The sequence below is a fragment of the Excalfactoria chinensis genome, chromosome 6 (assembly GCF_039878825.1).
Source record: "Excalfactoria chinensis isolate bCotChi1 chromosome 6, bCotChi1.hap2, whole genome shotgun sequence".
Lineage (NCBI taxonomy): Eukaryota > Metazoa > Chordata > Aves > Galliformes > Phasianidae > Excalfactoria > Excalfactoria chinensis.
In genome coordinates this window covers 25,728,845-25,752,216 of record NC_092830.1, presented here as the reverse complement: position 1 = coordinate 25,752,216, position 23,372 = coordinate 25,728,845, and the positions used below count along the sequence as shown (strand labels likewise).

The 23,372-nt window shown below is 57.5% G+C and overlaps 2 protein-coding genes and 1 long non-coding RNA gene across 4 annotated transcripts; all 3 read right to left on the bottom strand.

Moving 5' to 3' along the window:
- Positions 1-2,625: 2,625 nt before the first annotated feature.
- On the bottom strand, positions 2,626-3,370 carry LOC140254279 (uncharacterized). The gene is made up of 3 exons (XR_011904128.1): positions 3,234-3,370; positions 2,959-3,082; positions 2,626-2,735 (listed from the first exon to the last, which is right to left on the bottom strand). It is a non-coding gene; the product is annotated as an uncharacterized lncRNA (long non-coding RNA).
- Positions 3,371-7,070: 3,700 nt separating this feature from the next.
- FGF8 (fibroblast growth factor 8) lies at positions 7,071-14,294 on the bottom strand. 2 transcript variants are annotated; one of them, XM_072340489.1, is made up of 6 exons: positions 14,047-14,294; positions 13,432-13,555; positions 13,285-13,321; positions 11,465-11,645; positions 8,245-8,351; positions 7,071-7,408 (listed from the first exon to the last, which is right to left on the bottom strand). In XM_072340489.1, the coding sequence occupies exons 2-6, from the start codon at positions 13,461-13,463 to the stop codon at positions 7,121-7,123; spliced, it is 645 nt and encodes a 214-aa protein (XP_072196590.1). In that variant the 5' UTR covers positions 13,464-13,555; positions 14,047-14,294; the 3' UTR covers positions 7,071-7,120. The 2 variants fall into 2 exon arrangements, with proteins under 2 accessions (XP_072196590.1, XP_072196591.1); XM_072340490.1 differs by having other exon boundaries at positions 11,465-11,612.
- Positions 14,295-18,914: 4,620 nt separating this feature from the next.
- On the bottom strand, positions 18,915-22,117 carry NPM3 (nucleophosmin/nucleoplasmin 3). Its single transcript, XM_072340577.1, has 6 exons — positions 21,972-22,117; positions 20,795-20,880; positions 20,141-20,260; positions 19,788-19,881; positions 19,497-19,616; positions 18,915-19,380 (listed from the first exon to the last, which is right to left on the bottom strand). The coding sequence occupies exons 1-5, from the start codon at positions 22,003-22,005 to the stop codon at positions 19,513-19,515; spliced, it is 438 nt and encodes a 145-aa protein (XP_072196678.1). The 5' UTR covers positions 22,006-22,117; the 3' UTR covers positions 18,915-19,380; positions 19,497-19,512.
- Between the last annotated feature and the right edge of the window lie 1,255 nt (positions 22,118-23,372).

Genomic DNA, 23,372 nt, shown 5'->3' with positions numbered 1-23,372 from the left:
TCTCGTTGAAGCTAACACAGAGCAAGTCTACCGAAGTCAGAAGAATGACTGCAAGTTTACCCTATCACAAGAGAGTGCAAAAATAGCTCTGACTTCACCAGCCGATCATTCCAATGGCAGAAATGAAGCCCTCCTGGGCAACAGTGGGGCTCAGCTCTTCAGGACTGATTACCTTAGCAAAGCAACCTCTGCTTTGGAGATGCGCTGCAGCCTTTGTATGGAGGGACAAGAGCCTGCAACCGTGCCTCTGCTGCACTTCCATGCCAAGGATTCAATGAGAGAGATTGTCCCATGGATGGCATTGCATCACTGCCCTCCCAGCATCCCCAGCACAGTCAGGGACGGGCCCCATCACTGGGTGCTGTATCCAGTGTGCTCAGGCTCCACTTCACAGGAGATACAGACAGTGGGAATCAGCTGAGACAAACGGCTGCAGTGTGCAGAGAGACCTGGAAAGCCTGCCTTGGTGAAGTGGGATGGCACTGTGATCTGGAAGGGTGTGTGCAAGACCAAGAGCCGGGAGGTGAGGTGACACAGTTTCAAGTGAGAAATACCAAACGATACTGAAATATGGCAACTCTACAGGAAATCCTTCTTTTGTTGCCTAGGACTTTCACTCGGAATGCACTGAGAAGGATCCCCTTGTCCAGGTGTTGCAGGAGGTTGAACTGAACAGTCAGAGCAATCCCTGTGAATTTAAAACTCGTTCAGAGCAGGTTCCTTCCAGCCAGGATGTGGGACAGGGTCCAGCATGCAGTCCAAGTTATAGAATCGGATGAGAAGTTTAGCAAAGGATCACTGTCGTGGCTTTGTACTTCATTTATAGCTCAGATTATAGCATATAGGCATCAGTTCCCAGGCTGGACCACCTCCATAGCTTTCCTCAGCCTCTTGTGGAGGAGGAGTTCGGATGCTGGACTTGAGCAAAGGAGCCTTGTAAATCCTGCACCACCTCTCCTACTGGATCCTCTGCTGAGAGCTTGGCTCAGGCACGCTGGCTGCTGAAAGCAAAGCCAGCCTGGGGGAGACGGAGCCTTCTCAGCGTCTAAAAAAAGCCCCCAGCAAAACCAACTGCTTCTGTTTATAGCTTTCTGTAAAACAGAGAAAGTCAGAACCCAACAGCAGCTCCATCTCAGAGGGATGCATTTACCAACAGCTGCTGGGAGAAAAAGGCAGACAGGAGATGCACCAGCCCGGACTGCCATGTTCAGCCCAAACATTGAAGTACACAAGCTGTAAATATAACTTCTGCTGACAGATCCGAGGAGTGGGAAAGATGAGTTCTTAATTCTCCTGCTTACCCACATTTCTAATTACAGGCAGAATGCAGGGTTACACACTGATGGGCACCTGGGACAACCATACCTCCCACTAAAGGCAGGGAAAAGCATCACATCAGGGAAAACCAGGTCTGCTCTTGGAGGAACCTTGAGGTTCATCTGAAGCAGCAGAGGGAACCGGAGAAAGAGCTGACCAACAACCTTAAGCAAACCCCACACTGCCAGCCTTACCTATTACCCCAAGAGCATTTCATGGCTTTAATAGATGTACTCACGTCTACAGATGGGTCTGCATTGCCTACCTGCTGAGTCAGGCCAAAATCCTGGGCTGCTCTCAAAGTGTTCCCATTCCCTATCCAAGCTCCTGGCTGGCCACACAGATGGAAATGTGGAAACACTTGAGCATTCCAACTGGACAAACTCATTTGCATGGATGGCACAGAAACAGTGTGGCAGAGAGCTGGGCACCAACCATTCTCCGTCCATGGAGGCTGCAATGACCATGAGTACCAGTGGTCACCCTACAAACAGGGCTGGAGCACCACATGGTGGTGGATCTGGCTCAGCCTAACACACCTTGATGACCTCATTTCAACCCAAGCAAGCAGAAATCTTAGCTGCTGCCTTGCCTGCCTTGCTGTGGGATGGCCCTGATGTTTGTCTGAGCCAGATGCCTGCACCAGGTCTTGGCTTTTGTGGCATTTCATGGAACAGGTCAGCTCCTCCACAGCAGCCCCAACTGCTGAGAAATCAATCATGACCAGCAGTTATCTGTTTGATGGTTAACAGCCCGAACTGAAGCCAAACTGGTTGTTAATTGGGCTAACAACTGATATCAAGGGGTTGTTCAGCAGGGCCCAACACTCCCAGCAATTGACCTGGAGCTGTAACTAGCAGCCGGCCCGCAATTAACGGAGCCCAGGGAAATTCGCAGGCCGTTACCAAAGGGCTGGCTCCCAGCTGGGCAGCTGCTTCTCACGGGCGCTGGGCTGAGTGTGCAAATCAAGCCAGCACTCAGCATCCCATTTCACATCTCCAAGCCAAATTTTTCCTACCAATGTACGGCCCGCATCTTGTCACCCTGCATCTCAGTAGCATTTACTGTTGCAGTTGGGTTTGCTTTTCTTTTGGTCGGTTGGTCTTTCTTTTGGATGCTGCAACTGGAGTTTTTCCTCATGTTTGCTATGAGCATCCACCTTCCAAATCCGTTACGTAGTCTCCTTTGCTATGGCAGCAGTGAAACCACTGAGCATGCCAAGATCTGCTGCACTGGCTGGTGCCACCTGGTGTAACTGACCTTATGTGATAGCAAGTCTTTGGGCAAGTGCTGTCACCCGCTCCGAGAGGAACTCATAAAATGAGAGACTCCAGACACCAGGGTGCGTTACTACAACATAGAGTTGGCAAAATGATCACCAAGGCCAAGTTTTTCCATCTCCTTCTGCTATAAAAGCTCTAAAAGATGGAAAAGAGAAGAAAAAAGACTCTTGGCCATATGGAGAGGCCATCCTAGGAAGCACAGACTCTTCACAGTGCCACGGCTGTACCTGATAAGAGTCCTCCAAACTGAACAGGGGAACCCAGATGGGAGCAGGGACACACACCAGGCACCCAGGCTCCAGCAGCCCTCAGCATCCCATTTCCAACCCACAACAGCACAAGCTTGACAAAAAAATACCTGAGCACAGCCACAGTCCTTCTTCCCAGCACAGCCCAACCTCTAGTTCAGGACTTCACAACCACAGATTGCATCTTGGCCACTGCATCTGACAGCCACAAAGGGACCTCCTTGTGCTCCAGCCCTTATGAATGCAGGAGACACTGAATGAATCCCAGGAACATCCCTCTTCCCCAGAGCAGCACATCTGAAGCAGGCTTCATGGTGGAGCAGCACAGGCTGCTACTCACAGGCTCCATCTCACCCTTTGGTAAACACAGCACAGCTTTGCTTACCTCATCCAGGAGTGCAGCATCTTGCCCCATCCCCAAAGGAGAACATGGTCACAGCTCCCCAGGACCCTGTCCCAAAGGAGATTCCTGGGAGAGAGCAGAGGTAGAACCGTTACTGCTTGAAGTGTCTGGGCAGGGGGCAGAGGTGCTGTAAATGGGAAGTGGGGTGGTAACGAGGAGCAGATGTGTAGGTGCTTGGAGCATCCCAGGTGCTATGGGAAGTGCTAAGTGTTATTATCATGGCTGCAAGAACCCACCAAATCCCTGTCTCTGTGTCTTCTCCGTGATCTGGGGCTGACTCTCCCCATCAGCCCCAGGCAAATGGGAGCCAGGGTGGAGGTGCCATCAGCTGTGCCAGGACCACCAGAGTCAGAGGGGCTATGAAAAAAGGAGAGGGGCACAGAGAGAAATGCTCAGCATGAGCACTGGGGCTGGTGCATACATGGCCAGCAAGGCTTCCTGCCCTGGACACTTGCTCTCCTGGGAGAACACTGAGCTTATTCCTGCTCAGTCCTGTACCTCCCTTCAAGGATGCTCCTGCAACACTTGTGACCACAACTAGTGGGGTTGGAACTAGGTGATCTTTAAGGTCCCTTCCAACCCAGCCATTCTATGATTCCACCTGGAGCAGCTGTGCAAGAGCAGAAATACAGGATCCCCTACTCAGTCCCTAAGCGTCCCAGTTTCTGGCTATAAACCCCCTTCCAAGGAGGGGTCTTTAGAGAGCAGGGCTGAGATGATCCACACACCGTGGCCATTTCCCACCCCCTCCTCGAGAGGAATTGCTCTCACACAAATGAAATGTGTGTAATTAATGGGCAGGGGGCTGGACAGGTCCGAGATGAAAGCATTTCCTGGACTTGTCCTTCATTTGCATGGTATCAGAAGCTGTTCAGAAGGTGTGACTTTTCCCACAGGGAGCCCTGGCTCGGTGGCACAATAAAGCCAGGACTCCTTACCCAGAATTAATTAAAGGAGGGGGATGGGGATGGCAGGGAGATGTTTGAAAGCTGAGCCTGATGCAATAAACAAACAGCCCAGCCCTCCTTCCCAACTGGAGCGTGCCCCGTCTTTGCCATGCGCTACACGGCTCACCCTGCTCCATGGACACCTCATGGACAAGCTGCTGTGGGTACACGCTGTGATGACTACCAGGGTGCTCATATGGGACAGAGCACAGACAAGTTACAGTAGGAATGGTGGACCAAGCCCTGGTGCAGTGGGGGTCTACAGCCCCTCTCCAGCAGCACAGCTCCCTGCTCTTGCCGCCTCCACCTACTGATTCTCTGCTGTGGAATCATGAAGGCTGGAAGAGATCCAGCCTAAGATCGTCTAAACCAACCATCAACCCATCACCACCACATCCCTCGGTGCCACATTGCTGGGAATTGGGCACACTGCTCCAGCCAGGATCAAGTGATATCAGTGCAGGAACAGGGTATGAGGAGCCATTAATTAATTCACTTACTCATTAACTAAGTAGCAGCAGGCACTTTAATCTTCCAAGCAAAGGCAAAATGACATTTGCTGGCTGGAAGCTGAATCTAGACACCTTCGTGCAATAAACAAAGCCCCAGATTGTAGTGCTACTGGGTTGTATGGTAACCCAAAAAGCTCTTAAATGAAAAGGAACTAATTAACCTCAGACCAGCCACCCCGAGACAGCCAGCCTGGGTGCCTTTGTCAGCAGCACAACATGAGCTGGTAGGCGGCACAGGGCTGTGGTGGGACACATGGGGTGTCCTTCCCCAAACCTTGTCCCCTTATCCCTGGGTCCTGGGTGGCCCCAGGCATGGAGTGCCCAGGCCGTGCCCTCCCCCATGCCATTGTCCCAGGGGAAGCAGCAAGGGGACACCTGGTGGCCTGCCTGAAGCCAGTCCTGCCCTTCTGCTGCCCTTACCTGGAGCAGCCACCAAGTACCGATTCATCCAGGCTCGCAAAACCATTAAGAGAAGCAATTAGACAAATTAATGAAAGAAAAGCACCCATTAAGACCTATCAAACACCATCTCCACCTGGGGAAGGGCCAGGAGCCATTCACCTGTATTCCCTGCCATCTGGGGACAACAACACAGGCTTGTCTCAGAGCTGTCAGCTCCAGCCCTGATTGAGACCCCTCCCTTACACCACTGTGTGGTCAACTGGGGCTACCTGAGAAGAAGCTCTGGGCATTCCCAGAAAGCAGTGTGTGCCCAAGGTCAGGTTGGTTGGGGCCCTGGACCCTGACCTGGTGAGTGGCACCCAGCCCACAGCAGGAGCATGGAACCGGGTGGGCTTTAAGGACCCTCCCACCCCAACCATTGTGCAATCCTGATATGACTCCATGAAAGCCTCATCCCATGCCAAGATTCCATTTTACTGTGTCACACAGGTACCAATGCAAGTGCCTCCACAGGGCAGAGAGGTGCCACCTCCCCATTAAACTTACTAAAGGAAGGACATGATTTTCATAAGACACACCTGGATCCAGAAGCTCAAGCACCCTCCCATCTCCGCCCTCTGGAGAAGGGCTGACAGCACACAGCAGCCTCGGTCCACCCTGCACCTCTCCATCCTCCCCACCCCCCCCCCTTCCATCCTGCTTCTCCAGGCCCTCCCAGGAAAGCAGGCAGGCTTCAGGTAGACTAATACAAATTTTTAATGCACATATTAAATAAATATTTCAAATCATTTCACATTAAAATTTGTACACAACTGAAAAAAAAAAAAAATCCTCAAGGAAACAGGAAAAAAAATAAAATTAAAAAACATAAAAATTGGATGAAAATTCACCCCTGGTCCTGACTCCTATCCAGTGTCTTTGTTTGCCCTCCCCGTTAAGAGTAATTGCTTTAACCCTTTGGAGAGAGGCGGTCCCAGGGCAGCACATGCAGAGTGGGGCTGGGGTCGCTCACTCCAAGGATTTCATCTTTCCCTGGATCCTTTTTTGTCCTAAATAAAAATCTGGGCCTCCATCAGCAGAAATCGTTACAGAAACCCACTCCTTTCCTCGGGCAAAGAGGAGAGAGCAAACCTGGAAGAGACAGCTGAGGATGGAAGAGTCAAGCACTGACTGAACGCTACCACAAAACAGCCCGAAGGGGCTCTGCAGTGATTTGTAAACTTCTTTAATTGGACAGATGAAAAATTCCACCTGATTAAAAAATAAAAATAGGTTTTTTTTCGGTTTTTTTTTTTTTTTTTTTTTGGCAAAAAGTTCATATTTTGCAGGTGAAAAACAAAGAAAGAAAGAAATACAAAAGCAGTTCTCAGCCATCACCCGCTGCTGCACCGGAGCGGTTAAAATATCCCAAGATGCTCTGATGGGCAAGCGGTGCCAAACCCGTCCAGGACTCCCTATGGGGCACTCAAGGGCAGCTGGCCCCAGTCACAACATGGGGATGGAGCTGTGAGTCCTCTGTCACCTCGAGGCGCATCCATGCCCTCCATCGTTATCCGGCCTCTCCGCTGCGCATCCATTCAGCTGAGCATCCATTCAGTTCCATTGGGTTGGATTCCCATCTTTTCCTTTTTTTCTTGTTTGTTTTAATTGAGGATTTCCCCCCCCCTAAAGCTACAGGGAAAAAAAAAAATACAAAGCAAAACACGACCCCAAACACTAAAACAATTGCTAAGCGAAGGGCTCTTCCCCCCTTCACCAGTCTGTGAACATTTCATCTCTTGTAAAGCTGGAGTACAAAAATAGAGCCTCTTTCTTCTTTTTTTTTTATCTTTTTTTTTTTTCTCCTTTTTTTGTAAAAACAAAACAACCCCCAAATTATCAACAACTAGAGCATGTCGTTCTTTTATCCCTCCCCTTACTCCCCCCTCCCACCCTGACCCCTGGTGGTTTTTCCTCCTTTAATAACCCTATCACAACGTCTCTCTCTCAGTCCACCCAGGGCCATACGTCACGGACGCACCCTGGCGCTGGAGTTTCGAGTCCTTTTGCTCCTGCGGTTGAAGGGGTAGTTGAGGAACTCGAAGCGTCGGTGGGGCTCGGTGGTCTGGTGGCCCTTAGGGAGCCTCTTCATGAAGTGCACCTCACGCTGGTGCTGCCGGGTCTTGGAGCCCTTACGTGGGCGGCCCTTGCGGGTGAAGGCCATGTACCAGCCCTCGTACTTGGCGTTCTGCAGCGCCGTGTAGTTGTTCTCCAGCACGATCTCGGTGAAGACGCAGTCCTTGCCTTTGCCGTTACTCTGTGCAGATGGGGATAGAGGGAATGGGGTTCAACAATGAGAGCGCTTCTCACCACCTGACGGCTGGCTGGGAGTGATCCACAGTGATCCACCCACCCACCCTTTATGCAGCAGGTGCAGGAAGGGACAACACATGGTCCATGAGGACAATGGAATGATGTGAGGGATTGGGGTTAGGTTGCTGCCTGGATTTTGACCTGTGCCCTATCCCTGGAGATGCCCAAGGTCAGGTTGGATGGGGCCCTGATCTGGTTGGGGGCACCCAGCACACAGCAGGGAGTGGAACTGGGAGGGTTCCCAACCATTCTGTGATTCTACAGTCCTCAGTGCCCCTTCTAACCCAGCCATTCTGTAACGCTCACAGATGCTGAATGCAGGGAGCATGGGACAGCTGAAGGATGAGCTCCTGCACATGAAACAAAGCACAGGGAGCAGGGAGTGGACCCAAACTGTTGTGGTTCCCAACTAGGTTAATATCAGCCAGCCCCAAGTAGTGGAAAAGCCCTCCTGAAAATTCATTTCCCTGTCAGGATTTTGTTCATCCACCCCAGGGTAGGAGCATGGAGGCTCAGAGGGAGCGTGACTAACCGGTGTGCTCAGGGCCTGCTCCACAGAGCATCTTAACATTCCCAGCCCTTGTACCATGTAATCGGGGAGAATAGCCCAGCAATCTGCCTATTTGTTCGGGGAGATACAAGGGCGCTGCCCCACACAGCACCCACCCTCCCCTTCCCTTGCTGCCAGGCTGCGGGTTCCCTGTACCCAGACCCCAGATAGAGCCCTATGCTCCCTACCCCACCTCCCAACTCAGAAATGGGTGCCAGCCCCCACCCTACCTTGCCGATCAGCTTCCCCTTCTTGTTCATGCAGATGTAGAACCCTGTGGCCGCCCCTTTGATGCGCACACGGCTCCCAAAGGTGTCGGTCTCAACGATGAGCTTGGCTGGGGAGAACAGCGGGAGGAGAAACAGGGAGGTCACAGGGATGGAGAGCCTGGCAATGCCAACCTCCTCTCTGTCACTGCATCCCTGAATGGCAGGCCTTGGTCACCTCACTTTGTCACCTGGAGCAGCTCTGCCTTGCCCAGATTCACGTGGCTCAGATGCCACGGGAACATCCCAGGAGGAAAAAGGGAACTCAGGGGACAAACCAGCTGCCCTGCACAGTGCTCTGCCAGCTGTCCCCAGCCCATGGGGACACCGTGCCGAGCTGGGGCTGCGGGAGGAGCAGTGACTTTGCAGCTGGCAGGAGAGGCGTGAAGGGTACGGCCATCCTTTTAATGCCTTTCACCTTTGTGCGAGTCGAGAGGGCGTATTGATTTGGTCTCAGTTTTTTAATGGAGGCATCGATTGACTTCCGAAGGAGCTATGCAAATCGCCGGGTCGATCAGCTGCCTATAAATAGGTCTGTCACCTTCCCTACTGCAGCCACCCTGGGAACAGAGCATCCTCCTCCCTGCCCTGCAGCCCTCCAGCAGCTCTCCTCCAGGGCAAACCCCAAATCCAACAGCAGCAGCAGGGCCATGCTGAGCCAGGTGCCAAAGGCTTCCCCACAGAAAGCCATCCAGGGCTGTCCCACCTCACCACCATGTCCTGCCACACATCAGCCCTCGCTGCTGCCCGCCCCACTTCAGAGGGCAATCAGAGCACACAGCCTCTGCCCCATGGGGTGCCCTTGTTCTCCCAGCTCTGCAGATGGGGTGCTCAGTTCCTCAAGACCACTATGCAGCTCACTTTCACCAACAGCCCCCAGCCCGGCAGTGGCTTTGCAGCAGTGTTGCTGGATGGCAGCCCCAGGCCACATGCTAACTAAACCCAGCCTGAGCAGTGCTTCAGGACCACAAATAAATCACTGCCTGTTTCCATGATGTCTTGATCCTGCACCAAGCGGGGGGACTTCTCCCACTGCCCCCCACAGCTTCTCACCTCCAGCACCCCCTGCACCATCCTGCAGCCCCAGCCCAGGGAAATTTGGCCACTCTCACCCCACACGAGCCTCTTGTATGGGCTCAGCGTTCCCAGAGCACTGAGCCAGAGATCCCCATTCACCAGTATGGGGGAAGGATTGATCCGGGAGGCAGTCCAAGCTTTGAGGAGAATTGATTTTTCCCTGCTCTCTCCCAGAGATAGGAAGAGCAGTGAGGGAGGGAGAAGGAAGGCAGGCATGGACGCACGGTTCTCCCCTCCGGCCCCAGAGTCACAGCCATCACCCTGCAAGATGGGGACAGCCCCGAGCAAAGGGACTGCAGAGAGTGAACGGATCAACAGCACCACAGGAGGAGCCGGCAGCGCTGCCGGGGCCGAGAAGGAGTCCGTCAGATATTGACAATTAAGACAGATAACGGAGAGCGCCGGGCTCCATGTGAAGTCGGCTGTAAAAACGTCAGTGTGGGGAGAGGGGTCACCCGCAAAAATAAATCAGTGCCTTCCGCCCGCCCCAAAAATCAGATGGGAAAAGAAACCAGCGCAGCAGAAGGAAAAGGGCCTTTGCTAACGAAGGGTGCTTTCTCCCGACAAAGGTTTCGGGGAGACCTTTTTTCTCCCTGTTTAAGGGACAGGGGGAGCTTAACATTTTCAACTCTGCTCTTTCGCCGAAGTGACAGATTTATCCCAGAAAAGTTATGTTTCGTGCTCAAACTTTGAAGGGAAAGCGGCTACGTAAACGCTGAAAAAATGCAGCGAGACACACTTGATCCCCCAACTGGACTGCGAAGAGGAGAAAGTATTCAGGAAATGTTAAAAAAGGTGAAAGTAAGAAGCGATTTAATAGCTCTTCCAGACATGGGGGCCTCCCTGGAGATTCATATAGAACAATCCCGAACCTCTATTTTAACATTTACAGACTTGCAACTCCTAAAACTTTACATCTGAAAAACTGCTTGTTCTCTTTCTGCTTTAGATCAGCCCTCGTTTTCCTGCCCCGCTCCTCAGATGCTTCACCTCTTTTATTACGTTTTAATAGAGTTTTTCGAGCCGCCGCCGCGTGTCCCCTCCTTTTGGCCTTATTTAAACCTGGCCGCTCCTGGAGGTGTGGAGCTGCCTTGAAAAGCAGGCGTTACAGGGCTCTAGCCAGAGGAGGCTTTGGGGTTTGCTCGGCCCTTTTGCTTGGGAAGCTGGCTGACACCCCTTCCATCCCGGAGCAGCTCCTTGCTAATGCAGCGCATGGGATTCCACACACAGCTGAAGTTTGGTGCGACATCGGCAGCCAAGGGAAAAAGGGGAATAAAAACCCAACGCCAAACCAGCCAGGGAAGGAAGCAAGGTGCTTCTGCTGATCTCCCTCAGCAAGAAAGGGAAATTGCAGCTAATGCCAAAGAACAACAGTTGGGATGGCTCCGTATGGCACGCGCTGACATGGGCACCTCCTGCCCACAAGGGAATGGGCCACAGTGCCCCACTGAGCGCGGATGGGGTCGACACCACTGTCCCTGTGACACCAGCACACACAGTGAAGGTGCCCTGGCTTTGGGTGGCTGCAGCGTGGCACTGCTTTCCTCCCCAGAGAACCATGGCCTGGGGTACACAGGGTGCCAAGAGCAGCACAGCAGCAGGAGGGCTGCACACAGTTACAGAGCCCCCCAGCTTTGTCTCCTCCTCACCCACAGCCAACACCTCACTGAGCCCACACTCCTTGCTCAGGAAGGGGAAGCACAGGGGGTATGTGGGGGAAACACTGCTTTGGATGGCTCTAACTCAGGGCAGGACTCCAGAGCGGCACTTCACCTACAATTTCAATCCCCCTCGCTCCTTTTCTTTTCCAACTTTGCCCTCCGTTTCTCCTCCAAAGTAAGAATCAGAGACGCTCAGCGCTGCCTGTGCCAAACCGAGCCTTGCAAGTCAGGTGCACAGCAGCATTGAGCAGCGAGCAGCACCTACCCCACAAGCACCCAAACTCACTGAGCGCTGACCCCGCTGTTCTCCCTTCACAACCCCCCACACACACCGAACGATCCTAACGATTTCTGCTCAACCAACAGGACGGAAACCATCAATCGGCACACAGCACTGAGGACACCCCCCAGCCCTCCCCCCCCCCCCAAGCCGCATCCTTCCTTACCGTGCACATCCCCGTCCTCTGCCATCGCATTGATTTTCTTGTTGTCCAAGATCTGCACGTGCTTCCCGCTGGTCCGGCTGTACAGCTGGTAGGTGCGCACGAGCCGCCGGCTGAGCTGATCTGTCACCAGGCTCTGCTCCCTCACATGCTGTGTAAAATTAGGTGGGGACTGAACAGTTACCTTTAGGAAATTAAAAAATATACGACACACCATTATAATCTCTACTCCTCAGAGGGGAGAACGGGCTGAGCAAGGATCACCAGTGCCTGCAGAGGAGGAGCAGAGTCAGTGGGATGGGGGGAGCTGAGCCTTTTGGGGACTAGGACCCCCCAGACGAGCATGGGTTTCTTGGGGACATGATGGGGCTCAGTGGCTCCCAAGGTCCACTAGGACTCAGTGGGTCCCAGCTGGTACGGAGGTACCCGAGATGAGGTATGCAGCTTCCAGAACCCCCTTTCCCCCAAACACCCCATTTTTCATGCCCAAAACCCGTAGATGAGGTAGAGCTACGAGCCATCAAGACTCCGCTCCCCTCACAGGGTACCTATGGCACAAACCCCAAAGAGCACCTTTACCCACATATGAGCCATCCCTCACCTTCACCCCCATCCCGGTGCCGTCCCCATCCCGGTGCTGACCCCCGGCCCCATAGCAGCAGCCGACCCAACCCCTCCAGACCTTCTGCTCCCCAGCCGTAAGCAATTCAGCCCGACCCGCTTCCCCCATCCCCAGCACAGGGCTCCTTTCCCCCCTCGTCTCCAACCCCTCTTTTAAGTCCGGAAAGTTTCGCCGCTCACTGACATTTATAAAGACGTATTCTGAGCAAATGTTAGCGGGTCGATCCTTTCAACACCAGCAGGCCGGGACCCCCCCGCCACCCCCACGTCAAACGGGAAGATTCCCCACCACCAGCAGACCCCAATAAAAGCCGGAGCCGCCGCTCTCTCGCAGCCGCCCCTACACCGACATTTCCCCTCGGCAGTGCCACCCCTCTGCCTCCGCGCCTTTCCTACAGCCGGCTGCGGATAACGCACGGACTCTCCCGGCCCTGATGAGGGTACCATGTGGAGGAGAGGTCATTAGCCGTGCCGCTCCGTCTCGTCCTCCAAAATATTACAGCTATGTTTTATACAACCACACACTCCTTCGCTTTGGGGCTGGAAACTCCATTTTTTTTTCTTTTTTTTTTTCTCCTGAGCTTCCAATGAAATAATCATAATCATAATAAAAAGCGGCTTAAGGAGCGTTTTCAAAACGCTTCTGCACCTGTGGCCTCGGGGGAAGGGGTTTCACCCCGCTTTGCACACACAGCCGCAGCCCCATCTCCTGCTGACACTCCTGGCCCCGGCGATGCCAACCAGCAGCAGCAACGTTCAGCTGGACTGAAATCTGCGCTTTTTAGTAAGGAAACGGACTTTCTTTCCCTCCTACCCCTTTTCCTTCCCTTTTCCTCCTCTTCACCCTCTCCCCCCCACACCCTTTTCCTTTATTCTCCCCTTTTTTCTTCCTCCACCCCGACGCCTTTATCTCGATTCTACTTTACTTTTCAGATGAAAAAACACCCCCAGACAAGAGGAAGGACCGATCCGTGGTGCGGTTTAAAGAAGAACGGGAGGACCGAACACCCGAAGCCCCCGCAACCCGGGTGGGCGGGGGGCCCATCCCACCCCCGCACCCCATCCCGCAACCGATGCGCAGCCTCCCGCTCCCGGCTCTTTCCACCGGGGCTCGCGTCGTCTGCGGGACTTTAAGCCAACCCCCCCCTCCCGACCCCCAGCCCCGAGGGGCGAACAAAGCCGGCGGCGGAGCGGGAGCTTACCTGGGCTTGCAGGCAGAGGACGAACAAGTGCATGAACCTGGAGGGGGGGGATGGACAGAAAGCGGGAGAGAGATGTGAGCCGGGGGTCTGCGGGGAGGAAAGGAGGGAGGGCTGTGGGGCAGGCGGAGGGAGGGCTGCGGTACTCACACGTAGCTGAAGAGCGAGGAGCAGGGGTCCATCGCGGAGCGCTGCGGGGCCGACAGCCCGGAGCCCGGCGGTGGGGTGGGGGGGGGGGGGCGCGGCTCTGCTCGGCTCCTCGACTCCTCTCGCCCTGCCTCGCCCCGAGGAAAGGAGGGCACAAGCGGCTACAGAAGGGGAAAGGCCCCCGCCGGCCCGCCCGCCCAGCCCCCGGGGGAGCGCGGCCGGCAGCCCCCCGCCGCGGGGAGCCCCCCGCCCCGCTCCGCTCCGCTGCCGGCCCGGGAGGCGGCGGGGGCGGAGAGCCCGGGGGGCGGCCCCGGCGGGGCGGCGGAGCAGGGGAACCTCCGGCAGCGGCCGCTCGGGGATGGCCGCACTACGGGATCGGCCGGCGGAGGGATGCCGTCCCCGCGCCGTGCCTCAGTTTCCCCATCTGTAAAACGCAGCTTACGGGTCCGCGTTGTGGATTGGGGCCGAGCCCTCTAGCTGGACGTGCCAGACATTAAAAGGATTACCGGGGCGGAGGGGTGGGCAGGAGTTTCGAGAGGCTGAGCAAACAGCGCAGCCGGGGGTACTGGGCGGCGGGACTCCCCCCCCCTTCCCCGGACGTCCCCGCCGGGCTCTTACCTGGAGGGACGGCCGTCCGTCAGCACCGGCTGTGCGGGGCCATGGGGCCGCGGCGGGTCGGGGCTCAGCCCCGCAGCCCGGGTAGGGCCGCCGAGGGCTGCATTGTTCGGCGGGCCCCGTTGCTCCCGGCCCCGCCACCTGTTGCGCACCGGGGCGGGGGCTGCGGCGGGGCTGCGGCTGACGGGCGGGACCCCGGGGCCGGTACCTGGCCGGGGCCGCCTGCTCCGCGCTGAGTGACAGCCGCTAATTTGCCGGCCGTGCCCCGCTGCCGGTCCCCGCGCTCCCCGCGCCCTCCTTTATCTTATCAGAGCCCATAATTACAATTGCTATTTTGTTTCCTCGAATCAGCAATCAGCGCTATCTGCCGCCGCTGGAAAGGCAGCTCCTGTCAGCCGGCCTCTGAGTGACAGCGCACACACAGCGCTCCTGCGCGGCCCTCCCGCACCGGCACACACACACACACACACACACACACACACACACACGCACACGCACACTCACACGCACGCACCCTGCAGCCCCGCACAGCCCTCCCTGCCCTGCACACACACCGCGGCCTGGCTCACTCATCCCCCCCTTGCTCGGGCACCCTTCAATGCTTTACCCCAAAACGCTGCCCACCATCACCCCCTGAGGCTCACCCACCGCCAGACTCTGGGAGCAGGCACCACACCTTGCCGTCCCCTTCTTCTCTCTGCAAAAGACCAGAGGATGTTTCTGAAGGGCTTTCCTAAACGTCTGGAGAAGCCCCAGACTGGGCCCACTTCCACCCAAGGGGCTGCAGGGCGGGCTCTGGGGGTGCTCAGCCCTCGGATCCAGCTCAGAGAAAAGCCCTCTGCACCAACCCGGTGTGCAAGGCAGCTCCGTGCCCACAAGCTGAGCACCAGAGCAGGCAGCACAAGGTGCTCCCACCACCCTGCAGCGTAGCAATCCTGCCTTTCTTATACATCATAAGGAAAGGGGTCTGGATGCAGCACCTCTCTCCTGGATGCCACTCGTGGTCACCCCTCCATGGGCGCAGGGTCAGGCCATGCAGCACCATGCAGTGCACAGAGAGTGCACAACTGCGCCGTGTCCAACTGATGGTGTGCTGGGGGTGGGAGGCAGCTGGGGGCTGACAGCTCCACATGCCCCCTGCCCTCGGCAAACAGGCTCGAGTGCCAGCACGGCTGTGACACGGGGATCACCCACGGGCGGCCACGCGTCACCGACACAATGACAAACAACTTCTGCTGCTGCCCCGTCCTTCCCCACCTTTGTGCAGGTGAGGGATGCCACAGGGCTGAGCTGAGCACTGGGCTCACGTCTGGCTCTCCTGCTGGGCAGAGAAAGCTCAGCCTGAGGCACGGGGCTGAGCTGCCATAGGGCGGGGGAAGAAATCCCATCCCAGCAAGGAGCCACAGACCTGTGGTGTTCCTGCTGCCACGGCGATCACTCCTGGGGGAGGCAGCCAGCACGGCCCCATCAGGTCTCAGTACTGAATGCTGTGGGTGAAGCATCAAACACCCACAGAGATGTGAGCTCTGCTCCCTTCATCCTTTTCCATAGAGCTGGGGATACCCAGGTCAGGATTTTATCCCCCAGATCACCCTCTTGCCTTGCCATGGCTAATGGAGAATGCCCAGGAAGGCAGCCCATGGTCAGGCTGCTGGTTGTTGGAGGACATTCCAGGGCTGCCCCAGCTGGGCTGAACCACAGAGCAGACAGCAGACGGGCTGTCCTGCTCCTCTGTTTGCTCCGTCACACAATATCCCTGACAGCCTCCACAGCTCAGCAGTGTCCCTGCTCCAGCACCATCTCTACCCACAGCCCAGAGGGGCCCCTTCTGCCAGAGAAAGCGTGGCTGCAGTTCCCCACAAACCCCCAGCGCTGCACAGGGATCACAGCACCAACCCCAGCTGATGGAGGAGAGCAGCACCTGCAAGGGGCACTTCAACACCCACCTGAGGGTGAGAGGAGCTCCTGTCTGCAGGCCTGGATGCTCGGCCACACATCTCCAAGCAGGCGCACGGAGACCCCCCCCAGTGGAGCCAAAGGGACACCACTCCCCCTGCTCTCACCCTCCCCAGCCCTGCCCGCAGCATTAATGGGGCGTTGTGGAGGCAGCAGCTCTCCTCCATGGCTGAGTGGTGCTGAGCAGCCCGGGGGCGATCCCACCACTCACCATTAACTCAGCGTCCCCCCCAAGGGCCAGACCCCACCACGATGCGTGGGAATGAACTCGTCTGCACTACCCACAGCTCCAGGAACAGGGAGGGGGGTGCAGCTGCTCCCCGTTGATTCTCCTCTCTGTTCAGTGAGTGGTGGGAATGTTGGAACAGGAGAACAGCAGCATGGGGCTGCACACACCTTGCACAGGACCAACCACAGCGGTGTGGCCCCATTAGGTAGACACAGAGGAAAGGCTTGGAGGTGAGCCAGGGATGTGGGTAAAGACCTCTGGTCTCTGTCCAGGAATTGCAGGGGAGAGGGAACAGCAATGAGAAGGGGGACCCCCAGGCCACACACACCTCCAAGGAGGGAGAACTGGTAAAGGTCCCACCAAGTCCCACCGCTGGGCTTGAGTTAGATGGAAGCTGCCAATAAGGATACTTAGTGTTGGGTCTGAATGAAGAAGGCAATAGCCCCAGCCCTGAGTAATTTAAACATGAGTTCGGGTATTTTGGTGTCCAGCTTCTCTGCACACAGCAGCCTGAGCAGGGGGACCGTGGGCCTCAGGCATGGGAAAATAGAGACACACACAGATGAGTATAAGCACATGGGGTGCTTGAGCAGCTCTACCCCATCCCTGCTCCCAGCACAGACCAGACAGCACCCCCAAGACCTGCTCCAATAGTTCTGCTGGCTGGCACAGCCCACCCAGTACCTTCCTCTTGGCCTGCAGCACATCTGACTTCGGTTTGGGTCCTCCTGGGAAGAGGATTCCTGCACCCAGCCCTGCGGGGGGGGATAAGCCTAAAACCAACAGTGGTGGCCGGGGGGCTGTCGGCTGGCTGTAACATTACCTCCATTTGTTTGCTTACAGCATCCACCCAAAATGCCCGTGTGTGTGTCTCCAGGCCCCTGTGTCAGTGGGAGCTGAACTGCTGACCCCAGGAGTTTGCAAAACAGCAGGGTTATGGCCCCTCGGACATCCCAGCCCGGTGGAGATGTTGCTCATCCCGACCTCATCGTGGGGAACCAGCCCCAAGCATGGGGACAAGGGGAGAGGTGGTGGGGGCAGCGAGAGCCAACCCCAGAGGAGGGGCAAGGTGGGCACGCTCCCCATCGCACCTGCTGCTCTTCGGACCAGCCCTGTGGACTTACCCAAGCTCATCCCTCCAGTTCCCACCACAGGCACCAAATCCTGCCCATCTCCCCTAAGGACAGAAGAATAGCAGGTCTGGCCACCAGACCCCAAATCCCACTGGGCACAGCCCTGCTGCCACCAGCCCTGGCAGGGAGTTGTGGCCAGCGGTGACAGCTCTGCCAGCACCAGAGCCATCCCAGCCTGCAGCAATTAGAAGGGTCGGAGGGCAGAGCACCTGTGACCCCAGGGTATCTCAGCTGTGGCTGCTGGGTGCAAAGCTGCCTTCCTGCTGTGCAGCTGTGGGCACGGACTGCAGCTGTCCAACACCACCCAACTGTGTTCACTTCTAACACCTGCCCTGGGTGCTTATGGCTTTGGGTCTGTCTCACAGCACGATCTGTGCTCCATCATCACCAGGCGCTACCCCAGCTGTGCCCCACAGCCCTGGTTGTGCTGGGCATCCATTCAGCCACCGGTACCGGAGGAGAAAAGCAACGTGAGAAGCTGAGCACTGATGGAGCAGGGAACCAGCCCCACCTACAGCACGGCCACAGCTGTGCCTCGCATGGGCTGCCCTGGGTCAGTGTCCTGGGGATGCTACAGCAGGAAGGGATCCACCCCCTGGGATATGTCGGCACGCAGCACCCCGGAACACAGCCCCAGGGAGGAGGGATGCTCAGAGCCACCCATCCCCCAGATCCCACACTCCCCTTCCCACGCACCCCAGCACAGTTGTACCTGAGCTCACCCACTCTCCTCCAGCCCTGTTTGTTTGCCCAAGTTATCTGTGGCCGGTGGCACCTGCTTCGATACAATCAGCTCGGCAAAGGAAGCTGCTCACCTAGCGTGACCCCTGTAATTCCATCCTTCCCCATTAACAGCCCCCCTCCCAGCCCCCTGCCATCTCAGCATTTATCTCCCTCTCTCCCGAGCGCATCCAGACCGAGACATTGCTGAGCAGGGGGAGCAAACCTTTCCAAGGCACTGAGAGCACCTGGCAGTGCCAGCTGCCCCAGCCCCTCTGTGTGCCCCTCCGGGCCATTCCTTCTCACAGAACTATCCCTCCTGCCACAGCCCCTTGTCCCAGCATCCCTAAGACACCTCGGCATCCTCTCCTTCCATCCTATAAGATCCCAAATGCCATCTGACGTCAGCCTGCACAGCCTCTCCCTCCCGGTACCACTCTCTCCTCACCCCACACCAGCTGCTCCCCCAGCCCAGCCTGGCAGGAGAGCTTGTTAAAAATGATCTACAGGCTCTTATCTGTTCCAGGGAGCAAGTAGGACCAAGGCCCCACACACCCGAGGACACCTACGAGGTCCCGCACACACCGGCCGGGCAAAGCGGGGCTCCATTCACCCCGTCCTGCCCTCCCGCACCTCCGGCCCAGGGCTGCCCGGACCCCATCCCCGCTGCAAGGCACGGCCTCCGCGCTGCCTGCCTGCCACCTAGCGGCCCCCGAGGAGCGACCCGGAGCCCTCCCCTCCCACCCCCGCCTCCTGGGCCCCCTTCGATGACGCACGTCCCCAACACGCCTCGGTTTCCTTGCAGAGATCAGCGACACCGCCGAGCACGGGAGGAAGCTGCCAGCCACCACACCAAACCCCCACCTTTATTCAGTGTGTAAAAACCGTCCTACAAAGCGGAGTGACCCGGAACCTCCCCCAAATCACAGCAGAATTCAGCTCCCAGAACACCACCCTGCAGGCGAGGATGCCGCCTCCCGCTGCTGCTGCTACATCCATCCCGGGGAAGAGATACCCCGGGGCACTGCAGAGCCAGAGGGGCTGTGCACACAGCAGAGGTCCGGGGCAGCAAAAAGGCACAGGGTGAGGACCGCCATATCCCTGATCCCCAGCGAGGGTATGGGGAGATGGGCTCACCTCCCATGGATGTAGGAAAAGAGACCTCCCAGTGCTAGGAGCAGCCCCTGCCCACCACCCCCAGGAGGTACAACAGGAAATTCAAAAAACACAGCAAAAGTCGAGGTCCTGACGGGAGGTGTCTGAGGTAACAGCTGTCTGTGGAGAAGTCCCAGCGAGCACCTGCAGGAAGAAGCAGACTGAGACCAGCACCTTGGAAAAGGGTCCCACTCAGCACCAGTGCCCCACGGCAGGGCAGCACCCAGCACCACCCACCGCAAAGCTGCCCAGCGCCTCACCTCGCCGGGATACAAGTCACTGCTTCCTTCTCTCCTTCTTGGCAGGCACGATGGGCTCCATCTCCTCCTCAGACATGTCATCATCATCGTCCTCCTCAAAGGAAGCATCATCCCTGTGCACTGGGACACAGACAGGCGGGTCACTGACCAGGGGAGAGCTCTGTGGAACCAGCACTGAGCACACGTGCTGGGAAGAACCAAGTGTGGTTCCCATGGGCTCCCTGTCTGGCACACACACTGCAGCATGCCCCCTTGCTCCTCCCAAGCCATTCCCCAGCTGTGAACCCTTACAGATCTGGTGCCAGCCGGCGAGGTGCACGGGGCCAGAGCCTGCTGCCAGGCGGAACGTCACTGGGGGCTGCAGCTTGAAGTTGTCCAGGCTCAGCTGCAAAGAGATGGAGCTGAATTAGTGGTGGAAGCAGGATACGGAGCTTCCCACACTCGCTGGCCCAGCACTTGACCCAGCTGGCCGCATCCCTCCCACCTCACCTCCACCCACTGCACTTTGTTTCTCCAGCCTCCTGGATCAGCCCCCACCATCTGATGGTTATTTACAGAAATCATACAGCACTGTACCACGCACATTCCTTTGCATGAGCTACAGAGCTGTGTCCCCACCACCAAACACCAGCTGGAACTCTCACCAAGGGCTGGCATGACAGCTTCAGGTTTGCCACCGGCACAGAGATCTCCTGGTTCTTGTGGTTTCGCCCAACAACCTCCACCACGTTGCACTCATCCTTGGCACCATCCGTGAGGCACACCTGGGGAGGATACCAACTCCTGATGGGCACAAGCTCATGGGGGAGAGCACAGAGACCCTCCGCCACCCCCCAGCAACTGCCCTTAGCACAGCACCCTTCCAGCTGGGACAGCTGTTCCTACAGCTGCCTCAAGAGATGGCACCTGGGCTGCATTTTCTGCTGACCAGCCCCTTGCTGGCAGTTCCTGCACTCCCAGGACAGAAGGCAATCCCCAGCGAGAGCCAAATACCTGAGCTTGGAGAGCAATGGGCTGGGAACCCAGCTGGTGGGGGGCTCCAGAAAGGTCAAATACAAGGAAAAATATTCCTCTGCCCCACAGCTGGGCTATTCTACAGGCTGCCTCCTGATACCACTTTGCTTCAGCAGCTCTGTACAATGACTGACAACAGCAGCCCCATCTGAGCAGCCAGGGCACCTCCTAGCGTAGCTGGGCCAGGGAGGGGGAGCGAGCCTGGAAGAGGGGGGGGGGGGGGGGGTTGAGGCTGTGGGTCTCCATGAGAGAGGGCAAGCAGAGTTTGTTTTCCTCTGTCTTACCACAGACAGGGCCAAAACGTGGTCAGAGTCATCATCTTCATCCACGTGAAACGTGTAGGACTTGGTGCTGGCAGTCAGCTCGCAGCCTGCAAGCAGAAGGAAAAGAAATACCATAGAGTCCCCAGGGCGCAAAAGCCTGCAGCAACCCTGAGATAAACTGCTGCCCTACTGACTCCGAGACTGCATCCCCAGCTCAGTGCCTTGTGGGGACAGAGCTCGGTGTCCCCAAACCATGCAGCCACAAAACAGTGTGTGACAGGGCTGAGAACAGGAGCGGGCGGGATGCAGGGCTGGGCGATGGGGACTGGCAGCAGGGCCGAGTCCTGAGACGTTTTGCTATGCGTGACTCTGGGCTGTTATGAGAGCAAAATAATTCACCGGACCGTGGCAAGGAACACCCGGCTGGGTGCCCGGGGTGTGTTCGCTTATTGCGGCATGATTCACCCGTGTGAAGCAGACGGGAAAAGCGCGGAGCTGAGCCCTGCGTGCCAGACGCCGGATTCTCAAAGGAGACAATCAGCTTCATTGAACACGGCTCTGGGAAGGGCCCCGGCCCAAAGCCCGGCCCGCGTTCGGCTCAGCAGGACAAGGAATGAAAGGCACGTGCCTGGGAAGCCGCGGGGCTGCTCGGCTCTGCGGGGCCACACCGCGATGGGCGGCTCCAGGCTGGGGACGGCCCCAACCACGTGCGCGCCGGGAGAGCGGCCCGGCCACGTGTGGGGCTTGACCGGCTCTCGCGGGGGGAGGGGAAGCAGGCTAGGGCCGCCCACCCGGCCCCGGCACGGGAAGAGCAGCCGGAACGAGCGGGCAGCGCACGTGGGAACGCCGGCACATCTTCCCCTACACCCCCTAAGGCCCTACACGTGTGCCCGTGCCCCGGCCACGCACGTGGTTCACCCCAGCGCTCCTCTCGGCCACCCCGCCGGTCCCATCGTGACACTCAACGTGTCTGCGTCCCCTCCGGTCCATCTGCTGCCCCCAGCCCCTCTTACGCGTCCCTATCACACCGTGTGCTCCCCCCACATTCCCCCCCTTGTCTCCCGAGCCCCCAGCCCATCCGGTACCTTTCCCCACGTGCTCCGCACCTTTTACCCGCGCCTCCCGCCCCCGACTTATTTCCCATATGTTCTCCCTCCTCCGGCCCCATTGACCCCCCCCGGCCCGCTCTGCCGCTCACCGAACAGGACGCTGCCGGTGCCGTGCTGCTCCATGAGGCCGTAGCGCGGGGCGGGCAGTTCCGTGCCGAGCTGAGCCGAGCTGTGCCGGGCCGCCCCTCCCCGCCCCCGGCCCCGCCCGCTCCAGCGGGGCTGCACCACCCAGCGGCCAGCGGGCGTTAAGGCCCAGCTGTGCTGCCCGGGGAGCGAAATGGTGCCTCAGGGCTCCGGGGATCTGGAGGAAGGGCCCGGCCGGCGGAGCAGCTGCGCAGAGGACGGCAGGCTTGGTGAAATGGCATATTTATGGCGTTTGATTCCCACGCAATAAAAGGCGAAGGGATATTAACCCCGGTGGGATCCTAATGGCTTTTCCTGGCAACTGGCAGCTTCCGGCTGAAGGCTTTTCTGGGGGGTGGGCAGGGGGAGGGGAGAAGAGCTGGAGTTGCGAGGATGGCGAGCAGCCCCAAAAGGCACCTTGGGAAGGGAAACGCTGATGGAGGGGTGACAGAGACTGGGGTGCAGCGGGAGGGACCAACCCATCTCCGCTCCTTTCAGTGCGGGCACAAGAGTGGCTTGATCCCTGGCCATACATCTTTCAACAGTGCGGATGGGAAGGCGATATCCTGCTCCGGCATGCGGCACCGGGAGCACAGGGCTCGCGTAGAGCTCCGGGCAGGAAAGGAAGCAGTCTGGGGCACCCTATCTGGGAAGAAGCCGCATTGAAACAGCTCGCTCCAATAGGGTGAACACACCGCAGCCCTGGCCTGAAGCTGACTCCGCTCCTCCTGCAGAGAGCAGCAGCCTGTCCTGCCTGCCACGGTGCTGCTGCAGCCGGAGCTGATCCAATGCAAACACGACTGAAGAGGGGCTGAGGAGCTGCCCCGGGTCGCAGAACAAGGGAAGAGCTCACCCGCTGCCGGTTACACAAGCACACCTCGGCTGCTCATGCGCTCCTGCGGCAGTTGCTCCCCGCAGCCATCTGGCTGCATGCAGAGCCGAGGGACGGGCGCTGCCCGCAGCTCGCTCCTAAGGCAGAAAAGGCAAAGACGTTTCTGCTCCGTGTTTCCCTACAGGAAAAAGTCCCAGCGCAACAGCAGGATCTGAACCATCCCCCAGGCCGATATGAGCCGTGCCAGGCTGACCCGCTAAGCCCAGAGCTCACTGAGGAGTAAAGCAAACGTGATTCCTTGTGAGAGAGAAGATGCATCATCCTTCCAGTCAGAATCCTACACGCTGAAATATAACAAAAGAACATTCCTCCCCCCTCCCCAGAATACTAAGTCATAAGACTGAAGCCTCTGAAGCTTTAAGGACTCACCATCCCTTAAGCTGCACGTTACACAACCACACAACAGCCTCGGCCAGTAGGAGCAGAGCCAAACAAATCCCTGCACCAGTTCCTGGCAGCAAAAGCCTGACCTGCT

Bases quoted from the DNA above. Each gene is read 5' to 3' on its own strand.
- FGF8 (XM_072340489.1), bottom strand. From the start codon at position 13,463: ATGGACCCCTGCTCCTCGCTCTTCAGCTACGT. The intron at 11,646-13,284 runs GTAAGCTCCCGC...AATTTCCTAAAG, and splicing joins TCCTCTGCCTGCAAGCCCAG to GTAACTGTTCAGTCCCCACC. The intron at 8,352-11,464 runs GTAAGGAAGGAT...TGTTCTCCCCAG, and splicing joins AGAGGACGGGGATGTGCACG to CCAAGCTCATCGTTGAGACC.
- NPM3 (XM_072340577.1), bottom strand. From the start codon at position 22,005: ATGGAGCAGCACGGCACCGGCAGCGTCCTGTTCG. The intron at 19,882-20,140 runs GTGAGAGTTCCA...ATCTCTTTGCAG, and splicing joins AGCTGTCATGCCAGCCCTTG to CTGAGCCTGGACAACTTCAA. The intron at 19,617-19,787 runs GTAAGGGTTCAC...TCTGTGTCCCAG, and splicing joins CGCCGGCTGGCACCAGATCT to TGCACAGGGATGATGCTTCC.